The sequence below is a fragment of the Fringilla coelebs genome (assembly GCF_963513975.1).
Source record: "Fringilla coelebs genome assembly, chromosome: 3".
NCBI lineage: Eukaryota > Metazoa > Chordata > Aves > Passeriformes > Fringillidae > Fringilla > Fringilla coelebs.
In genome coordinates, this window is record NC_140030.1 from 99,123,893 (window position 1) to 99,134,244 (window position 10,352).

General features: G+C 52.4%; 1 protein-coding gene across 1 annotated transcript; it reads right to left on the reverse strand.

The window, feature by feature from the left end:
* Positions 1-1,568: 1,568 nt before the first annotated feature.
* On the reverse strand, positions 1,569-9,812 carry CEP68 (centrosomal protein 68). The gene is made up of 7 exons (XM_084201744.1): positions 9,802-9,812; positions 6,527-6,955; positions 4,576-6,027; positions 3,357-3,479; positions 3,035-3,131; positions 2,427-2,582; positions 1,569-1,734 (listed from the first exon to the last, which is right to left on the reverse strand). Exons 2-7 carry the CDS (start codon positions 6,908-6,910, stop codon positions 1,703-1,705), a joined length of 2,244 nt encoding a protein of 747 aa, XP_084057870.1. The 5' UTR covers positions 6,911-6,955; positions 9,802-9,812; the 3' UTR covers positions 1,569-1,702.
* Positions 9,813-10,352: the final 540 nt, after the last annotated feature.

The following is a 10,352-nucleotide window of genomic DNA, read 5'->3' on the forward strand; positions in this document are numbered from 1 at the left end:
AAGACCATGTAACATTCCCCTAGTAGTAAATACACCCTGTGATAGTAAAAATATAGCCTAGTATGTTGTGAGGTATAAACTAAAACTGGTGCAAATATCCTCTGATTTTTTTTTTTTTTGGGGGGGGGGTGACTTTGGCTAACAGCTTTCTTCAACATAGTTGCATAAATCAACAGGCAATTGTAATACATAAAGTATTGTCATGGTTAAGTTGAACTCTTCCACTTGAGACCTTCACAATAAAGTGATGTGCTTTCTAGTAGAGATGTGCTTGTTGGTATAATTCATTATAAATGTGACCTGCTGCTCTGCAGGAGCAGGAGGAACAGTGAGTGCTGCTGAGATCAGGAAGTGAAGCAGAAGGAGGTGTGTTGAGGGTAAAACATCTTCCCTGCAGAGAGTGCACAAATGAACTTCAATGTCAAGATGCCTGCTACATACTATCCAAACCAATGTTAATATATACAGTAATAAAAGCATTGCAAAACCAGTTGGGCTACACCAGGTGTTTGGTGGTTCTTTGTTTCCCCCTCAGTCACCACTGGGTCACCGGGCTGGTGCTGTTCCATGCTGAAGCCTGGAGTTGTCAGGCTGAGCTGTGTGATGAGGGTAGACCAGGCCTAAAACTCCTGGGAAAAGGCACTATTGTTTCTTATCTGTGAGCTGAAATATTGAATATTTTTGTCACAATGGGCCAAAAACAATTGCCCTTCAAGCTAAGGATGTAGAAGATGGGAGAATACCAACCCTCCCCCACAAACCCCAATGAAGTATTTGCTGTTAACTGCCTCAGTTTAACTTTGCTTTCACCTTCTACTTGTACAGAACAGAAACTTCTGTTCATAGGAATGGGAGGAAATCATTGTGTTCTTATGCAGAATACATCATCACTGTTCAGGTTAAAGGTTAATTAAAGCCAAGTTCCAACATTCTGTAACTTTTTTTGGCCGCTTACCTTATGCTGCTTCAGAACTGCCCTTTTTCTGTTGGAGAAAGAGCATGGAAACGCTTGAATGTTCTCAGCAGTGACTTAACTGCAGTAGCTAGAAGAGGGGAAGGCACAACATCACCCCAGCAAACCAGCACAGCTCTAACCCAGCTCCTGCCAGCAGCAGGTACCAGCAGGTTACACAGAACCTGGCCCCTCCCTGCCTGAACTCGCTTGTTTATTATTTTATTTGGATTCAGTATTACAGCTTTTTGTGTTTATGAATAACAAAATTGAAAGTTAAGTAGGCTCTCCTTCAGCAGGGAGTGGTAATTATAAACAGGCCTTCAGTTTGCTCCAAGAACCAGGAGTTGCTATTTCTTGGCTTCTTGCACCTATTTTTGACGAGCATAAACAACCATGAGAACAGGGCTATTAAAATCACACGGCTTTACTTAGCGAGCGCACGGCACACTATGGATTGCTCAGTTAAAAAACTGTTCCTGACATTTTGCTAACACAGAACAGCCCACTTCAATAAAAAAAGGGAAGCTATGTTAAAAAAACAAACCAGAAAAGGCCAGCTGTACATTCCTTACACAACTCTGGACATCCCAGCACACCTGCTGTACGGGGCACCTTTCTCAAGCCATGGCACAAACCCACGCTGGAATCAGCCCTGTGGGCAACTGGACACAGATTTTGGCATCTCTGGAGAGGTGGTGGAGGTGGTTTGGTGCTTGCTGCAATTCTTCTCAGCCCTCCTGAGATGGGCTAACGCAGCCTAGGTCTGACAGAGGCAGCACCTGAAATAAAATGAGGTGTTTGGTGCTGCGCTTTGCCTGCAGTCTGACAAAGAAAGAAACCCCCATGCCCTATTCCCCCACCTCACTAGTGGGTAGAGGCGGCAAGTCAAAATCCACAACAAACCAAACACTACTTAAGACACTGTTTTTCTCTTCTAAGAGGCTGGCACCCCCGAAACACTTGCCTCCAGTTTTCTTTGAAGGGAGATGGTCAAGAAATAAGCAAACAAGTTTTCCAGCCCCTATGCCTGAAATCACTTGCTTCTCTTTCCCACTACTATACCGCAACCAGAATGTTTCTGAGAAAATACAAAACCAAAATGTATCCCTTCCTCATCTCCCCTGCGCTGTGCAAGGGATCTAGGCAGAGCAGGTGTCTGTGCTGGACTGCTGCCATCCCCCAGACCTGAGTGACAGGGACCTGCCTGCCCAGTCCCTGCAGAGCTGCCATTGCTCCCCTCGTGCTCTTGGGTTTCATCAGCTGGTTCACCCGCACTGCTCTTTCCCTGACACGGTTAAATACAACAGGGCATCTATTTTGAGTCTCTCTGCTGCCTTCTCAGGCTTTCCAAACAGAATCAAAGAAATAACAATGGAGCCTGATGTTTGGTGTTTGCTAACTGGAATGTTTCTCTTCCTGTGCTTCCTCCCCTCCCTGCCCGCTGCAGCAAGGCTGGTTAGCCCCTGCTTACCCAGGGAGCAGCCGTGTGCTGCACCCCCCTTGTCCTGCCCCGTGTCCTTGCCCCGCACGGGGCCCACAGCAGCCAGGATGGACTTGTACAGGTGCTCTGCGTGGCTTTCGAGCTCTTCCGACTGTTTGGCAATCAGAGCCAGCGTGTCCTTCAGAGCTGGAAAGCAAAAATGCCTGAATGGAGGTGACAGGAATGCGATAATTCAGTGTCTGTCAGAGCTGACAGTTCTGCTCGTCCAGGCAGACTTTGGAAGGAAATCAAGTGTTAAAAATCAATAATGTGCTGTTTATCCCATCCCCACTGTGATGCAGCATTTGCAGGGGGTGGGGACTGACCCAGGAGGCTCCAGGTTCATCACGAAGATGCAGAAATAGGGGGTCTTAGAGAAAACCTTTGTAACTGTGCAAGAAAGCCCATCCATAATGCAGCGCTCAACATCTAAAACCCCTTTGGTGACTGCAGGTACAGCCCACCCCTTAGAAATCCCTTCTTCTAAATCACCAGAGCAACTACTCTGTGTGTGCTGTGGTGCTGGCCAGGCTGGGCCAGGGATTTTGGCCAGCATCACCTGTGTCCATGAGCAGCCCCAGACAAGAGCTCCTCCTCACCTGGTGAATTCGATGCCATGCAGTCCAGGAGAGCTTCCCCCCTCTCCAGCACACTCTCAGTCAGGCTCCGGTGGTCAGCCACATCCTTCCTGAACTCCTGGCACGGCAAGGAGAAGAGCAGCATTTCTTAAAAGGGCTTTTGAAACACACACCTGTGGCAGGTTGCCCAGGGAGCAGTTTCCGCCGAGCAGGTTCCTGGTGCTCCCAAATTAGGCTTGGCAAATGCAGTGCACCCTGGACCATTCCAGTGATGCCTGGCTTCCCACTGTTTGCTGCCTGCAGCACAGGAGAGGGGAGGAAGCAGAGCAAGGGTGACACCCACCAGGTAGCGGTGCAGCGACGCCAACACGCTCTCGGCATCCGGCGAGGGTGGCACCCAGCTGCCGGTGACATCCACCACAGTGTACAGCCAATGGATCAGCTCTTCCAGCTGGCAGCAAAACATCTGCTCAACAAAGCATAAAAAAGGGGTCACTGATCTATTTCTGCAACAGATACAGTGCAGGGACATGAAGAGGTGAGCCAGTGGTGTTTTGGAAAGCACCTGTTCCCTGTTTGTCTCTGACCCCAGAACACAAACACCCCTAAGCTTGGGAAACCAAGGGTCAACGGAAAAAGGCAAAAAAACCCTTAAACTCCTGAACAATTCCAGCACTCACTGTGTGGCAAGAATTGAGGGCCACCATGAAATGTCTGCATGGAGAGGTGCTGGAGGCTGGTAGCAGCCAGGCTGAAGGAGAGGTTGGCTTCCACCACCTCCCAGCCCAGGAGATATCCTCACCCTCTTCACCAGAGCCATAGAGTTTATTTGCAGCTGGTTTCCCCAAGGGATTGTCTCGTTCTATTGAGTGCTTTCATTTATTTTTAAAGCGTCTCAGTAAGGGATTATTTTTGTAAGATGCTGCATGAAATCCAGGGGCTTCTGCTGGCACCAAAATCGGGCTCAAGACCTGTTCCTACTCTTCAGGAGTTTGCCATAAAGCAGCGCTTTTCTCTGGCATTGCAATTTGACATGACAAATACAGAGAAGATGCTTTTAAATCAACAGATTTTTTTCCATACCAGAGGATGGGATGAGTTTGCAGCTATGTGCTTGATAACACTCCTGTGCACACAGCCCAGCATTTCCAAATTTGTCCCAGCACTGGGGTGGGAAGAAGATGGAGAGGAGGGTGGGAGCACAGTGCTGGGATGAATTTAATAATCCACAAAACAATCAGGAAACCCTTAAGAGTTGCTGCAGCTCCTGCCTCCTGCCCAGTGCAGCAGCACTGCAGGATGTGTGGGCTGGGGAACCCAGCTGAGTGCCACATCTCCACCCAGCCGGGCCTGTGACAATGAGCCCCAGGGAAAGCAAGATGGGCTCTTGCTCCATCAGAAGGAATTATCTGCTCTGGTGAGCCCCCCTGCATAAATTACCACCAGCTGCCAGGCAGAACACATTATGCAGAACGGGAAGGTTTAATTAATCCTACCATAAAGACAGGCACATTTTATGCAAGATCTTCCCAGAATAAACTTTATTTCTGGTCTCAGCCTACCTTAACACACTGGATAAGGGACTCTCTCTGCTGGCTCTTCTTTGGATACCCCTTGACCCGTGGTTCATTCAGGCACGTCCCATCCAATGTGTCCCTGAGACCAGTTGGTAGATGAAGCCCGCAGGGAGGGTCCCTGTGGATCCAGCCATATGATTCTGTGTTCTTCCAGCTGGGCTTTCGGGAGCTACGGTGTCGCCACAGCCCAGCATAACCCTCAATATTCCCTCTGTCATCCTCACCTCTCACTTCTTCGAAAGGAGCCAACCTAGATGAAAGGGGCTCCTTGCTCGTGCTGTGATGTGGAAGGTTATGGTGGTCATGCCCAGGCATCCTTATAGTTAAGGAAAGACTGGACAAAAACTGAGCCAGCCTTTCCAGCTCCTTCAGTCTTGGAGGCAGGGAAAGAAATTCTTCATCACTCTCCCACTCTTTCCTCAGGGGGAGCACTCCTGTGATGGGTAAAAACCTACTGGTGCTTTTCACCTGCCCTGTGTAGTTTGGGCAGGGGCTTCCTCTGGTATCCCAGCTTCTCCCATCGGCAGCAGGGCGCCCAGGTGAGCTTGGCCCAGATGATTCCACCCTCACATCCTTAGCAAAACCTCTGGAAAGGTGAGAGGAAGAACTCCTTGCAAGTGATGCTTTGGCAATAGGTGAAGGTTCAAAGTATGAGACAGCTCCTGAGCATCCTCTTTTTTCAGGCCTCGGGGTGGAGAATCTCTCTGCAGAGGCCACAAACTCCCAAAGTCCATTTTCTCTGCTTCCCCAAGCCTGCCCAGCTCGGCCATAGATGCTGGTGGGCCTGGACACGCTCTCAGGAGAAGTAGAAAAGCTGTCCAGACCTATTCCTGAGTCATGGAGGAAAGGCTCTGGTATCCTTCCCAGCTTGTACCTCGGCTTCAGTGGGTAAGCGTAGTCCAGCAAGTCCTCGTACTCCTTGTTGGGGTTCCAGTGGGGCGAGCTGCGGTCCGGAGATGGGGGCAGTGAATCCGGAATGGCACAGGCCCAGTAATCGGCTTGGTAGGAGGAGATCTCCCGGATGCGCCCCACGGAGCTGCGGTGATCGAGCAGATCGCCGGGGGGCTCCCGCCTCTGCAGGGCCCTGCCTTCCACTGCCCATCGGCAGCGCAGGTCCTGGGCAGCCGTGGTGGCCACAGAAGGGACATCCGTGCTGGCCGGCAAGCTTCCGGACGGCTCCTCGGAGGGGCCATTTCCTTCTGAGGACAGAGCAGACAGGCTCAGCACAGAGCGGCTCTGCAGGGCGCTCTCGGGGCTGGGCGGGGTTTGGGGCCGCAGGAGCTCTGGGGTGGAAGGACACGGGGACTGAGCTCCCAGACTTTGTCTCCGACGGCCAACAAGGGCATCATGGCGGCTGCCAGCAAGGATGTTCTCCTCGGCAGAGCTGCGCCGGCTGGGAGGGCTGGACACCCGGTCCCAACTGCCCGCTGCCTTCACCTGCTCAAGAACGGGATAGAAAAGGAAAGGGAGAGAGAGACATGCATGAAATGAAGCACAGCATCCAGACAAAAGGGTCCTTTGTGCTGGGATATGGAGATAAAAGCCCAACCATGGACCCACCATGAGCTGAGACTGGAAGTGGAGCCCTGTTCCCTCTGTGGGATGGCCTGCAGCTGCTGAGAGCAGGGCTTGCTTTTAAGGAAAGGCATCTCAAGGGCTTGGGAAGCTGCACAGTCATCCAGCAGCAAGAGGCTTATCTAAAGAGCACTGTCCTGAGCAAGTTCCCAGCTCTGCATTGACAACATAGAATGGAAGCTACAGCTTGGGTGTTGGAGCATAAGCCCTTCCTCACTCCCCATCTCAGCCTAGACAGGGGTGGGCACACTGTCTGGGAGAGACGGAAAGCCCTTGTTGGGAGAGCCCTGACAAACAAGTCCCCACCTCTTCTGGGACTTCCTGGTGGTGCAGCAACACCTGCAGGTACAAACCCTCTCACCTGCTGTTCATCTGAGGAGAGGAACCAGTGGCCAACTCGACAAGGCAGAGGGCCACCGTCAGCAGCTCTCTCCACTAACAACTCTTTCCCTGAGGAGTTTGCTCTTGCTCTGGGAAATCCAGGTGCAGATGCTGAAGACGCTTCTGGGTGGCAGCTGGAGCCTCCATGGGTAACGTTGGTGGCCATGTGACTGTGTCTGCTCGCTGCCACACCCTCTGTCCCTTGCAGGCTGGGCTTGGCTTCCTCTGTCCCTAAAAGCCGGTGCAGGCTCCCTGCCAGCTCCGGGAAGTCCATCTCCGTGGCTGCGCTGTCCCACCTCCCATCGCCCTCGGCCTTCCCGCTCAGTGACTCCTCAGAAGGTGATTTTCCCACATCCACGGCCATCAGGACAGAGCTTCTCCCACAGGACGATGCTGAGCCTTGGGCTCTCTGGAACACACAGCACACAGCAATGGCATCTCAGCATCCCCCCTTGTCTCCATGTCAAGAAACTGGGTTTGCCCAATAACAAAGAGCTGAAGCACGATCGGGGTGAGACCCCAAAATTCATAGAGGAGCATCTTGGTACACCAGGTGGGACAGTGCTAAGAGCAAACCCTCACATCTCAGCAGCATTTTCTGCTTCTGAGGATGACACACACAGGGAAAACCTCACTCTAGTTCTGGCCATGCCAAGAACAAACCTGGGCTTTATACCAGGCACCAGTCCTGCAGTGATGGCCAATGTCCCCAACACTTTGTGCACCATGAGGTCACTGGGCTCGAATGAGTTAACTAGGACATGAAGCACCTCCTGGCGTGGCTGAGCCCTGAAGGCTGTTGGGGTGGAAAGCTGAGTGTTTTTTAAAGATACAAACCCAGAACCTTGAAGCAGAAGCCACCCAGAAGCAAGAAGCAGCTATAAAAAGTTAGAGAGTTATAAAAACTCAAACCTGGAGCTCAGCTCTGCAGCTTCTACCTCAATTCATGAAATTAACTCTTTGGGAAATTAATTAATGGAAATACTTGCGCTGACTGGGCTTAAGTGAGGAGTTGCTGCAGGATAACCCGTGAGCCAAATGAAGGAGACCCAACACAGCCTCTTCCAGCAACTCCAGCCCAAACCAAGGGGCTGGCAGCAGGGAAATGTCAGCAGAGTGATTTTGCTGGTACTCCCCGCGCTGGTGTCAGCAAAGAGACCAGCCAGGGAAGCACCAACAGCAAACTCAACTAAAATGAAATTTAAATTAAAAAAAAAAAAAAGAAGGTGAGAAAGAATTCCAAAACAACACTTGGAAGTGGGAAACAAGATGATACTAACTCCCTCCTCCCGCTCTTTTGTCGCAGTCTCGTTTTATGATCCACCCCTCCCTCGGACAAGCGGGGTTTTCCCACGGGCACGAGAACAAAGAGCGGCGGGAGGACGCGCCGGGTCTCCAAGGGAGACCAAATCCCCAGCGCAGGCACAACCTGCGGCAGCCCCCGCAGCCGCCTGTCCCTCCCCAGAGCCGGCAGCTGATCCCGCACGGCAGCGGCTGCCGAGGGACGAGCAGAGCCCCAGCCCACAGCTGGACCTCCAACCCACTCCTAAAATTGCTACCAAGGCCGACCCTACACACATCACGTTATGAAATTGATTGCACTGCTCTCTTCTGCCCTCAAAAAGGTTGTCGTTCCACACAAAGAGGTGGGGTTGTTGTAAAAAATGTCATCAACAGATCTGCCCTTGTTACGTGACTTAAAAATATATATAAAAGAAAGAAAAGCTTAATAAGGCATCAAAGCTGCCTCTAAAGTTTGAAAGTGAATGTGCTGCAACCAAAAGTCGACCTCAGGACAGCTTTATTTTTAAGATGCCACATTAAATTCAAAGGGATTTGAACATCTTGACTTCCACCAGATTTGGTGGTTTGGGTCAGGTGTCAGCCCAGTAAAAACAACTGTAAAAAAAATCAAAGTTTGACCTTAAATCTGAAAAACATGTGTTAAACAACATAAAATAAAACTTACAGGTCATGACCCATCTATTATTTTCCTGACTGTGTGGAGGAGGGCAAATATTCTAAAGTTAAGATCATTTGTTATCTTATGGAAGCAGCATGCAGTGATTTACATTTCTGCGATGCCATTGGTCTTTAAAAAAAGAGCAAGAGCTGGTTCACAGGTTCATTAAATCTCCAGAAGCTAATTGGATGCTAAAGAGAAACCAGGAAACCTGCCAATACACAGGAGTGAGAGTAAATCTGCTTACTGCAGGATTTGTAAGGGTATTTAAAGGGACACCAGAGATCTCACTGCATTTTCCAAAGTCTCTAATTCAGGCAGCTGATTTCAATTAACTTCAGAAGGAGCTGGATACCCAAACCACACCCGGACACAAACGAGACAGGGATGTTGCACACACCCCACACACAGAACAATCGGGCAAAAAGTCATATTTAACAACAAAGCGAGAACACTACTGCCACTAAGTACAACTCCCAGCTACACGAACGTCTAGAGGACGAGCTTTCTCACCATTTTCCAACAAGCCAAAAAAAATTCAGAGGTCAGGTTGCCAGCGGCAGCGACGCATCCAGATTAACCCTGGCGACAGGAAGAAGCAATCCCAAATCCTCGGGCAGGACTGAGGAGGGATGTAGGACCGCAGCTATAGGCACGGTGGAAACTTTCCACTGGCCTCAAAAGCACAGGAAAACAGCCCAAAGACCCAAGCCCTCCATTGTCTCACAAAAACGATACCCGTGGCCGTGTTTTTAGATAACAGAAGACAGTGGGGCTACTTCATTCATTTCAAAGGGAAGGTCCGCAGGGATCTCTCCTGAAAAGCGATCCCTGAGCTTTTTCACGCCGTCAGACGGGACCTGCCGGCCAGGGCGCCGCACAAAGGCCGGCGGACAAGGAGGGCTCTGTCCAAGGAGCGGCTCCCACCGCCCGTGGGGATCGCTTGGCTGATGGAATGCACAGAGCGCAGCGGATGCTGATGGAATTTCCGTCTCCCGCCAGCTCCGCTTTGGCTGGGGAGCATTTCTGGGGTTGTCTTGGGGAAAAGCCCACACGGCTCTCGCCCCTCAGGCCTGCGGGATTCTGAGGGTTGCTATTTTCTGCTCCTCTCCTTGCCCGCTTTCTGTCCGCCGCTGGAAAAAACCGGCAATTAACCAAAAAGACAAGAAGTAAAAGCAAAGAGGCTGAGGAGGCGCCGCTCCCAGGGGTACCGGGATTCCAAAGGGAACGTGGTCCGGGACCCCAGGACCCCCCCGGGACCCCCCTCACGCCGCGCCCCGGCCCTCACTCACCGAGCGCCAGCCCCGCCCCGCCCCCTCCGCGCCGGCAGCCAATGGCAGCTCCCCGTGCGTCAGCGCGCGCGCCCCCGCCGCCCGACAGCCAATAGGAGCGGAGCTCGAGGGCGGCCCCGCCCCGCGGCCGGCGCTGACCCCGGCGCGGGAAGGGCGGGGGGGGGGTGACACGCGCGGCCCCGCCCCCTGACCCACCCTGGCCCCGCCCCGGCCCCTCACGGCCTGGCCCAGGTCCCGCGGGGCACCGGGAGCCTGAGGAGCGTCCCGGGACGCCCTTGAGGAGCTTGTGTCAACAACACGGTGTTTTCTTGTACCCCCGTATTGCCCTTCCCGAGGCGGAGCTGTGCCCTGGCAGCGTCGCCGCGCTGCAAACCGACTGAAACGGGCCCTGCGGGAGCGGCGACTGCCCGCGCCACGGCCGAGGGATCCCGGTGTCCTCCGGGCACAGCTGCAGGATGCGGTGCCGGTGCAAGACCTCCCCTAGGGGTGATCCCTGTGGGACACCGGCCATGCCCTGCCCTCGGGGCAGCTTTCTGGGAAGATCCCCAAGC

Coding starts and splice junctions, on each gene's coding strand:
- CEP68 (XM_084201744.1), bottom strand. CDS start 6,910: ATGGCCGTGGATGTGGGAAAATCACCTTCTGAGGAGTCACTGAGCGGG. Junction 3,480..4,575: donor CCCTTATCCAGTGTGTTAAG/GTAGGCTGAGAC, acceptor TTTGTTGAGCAG/ATGTTTTGCTGCCAGCTGGA. Junction 1,735..2,426: donor AGCACACGGCTGCTCCCTGG/GTAAGCAGGGGC, acceptor ATTTTATTTCAG/GTGCTGCCTCTGTCAGACCT.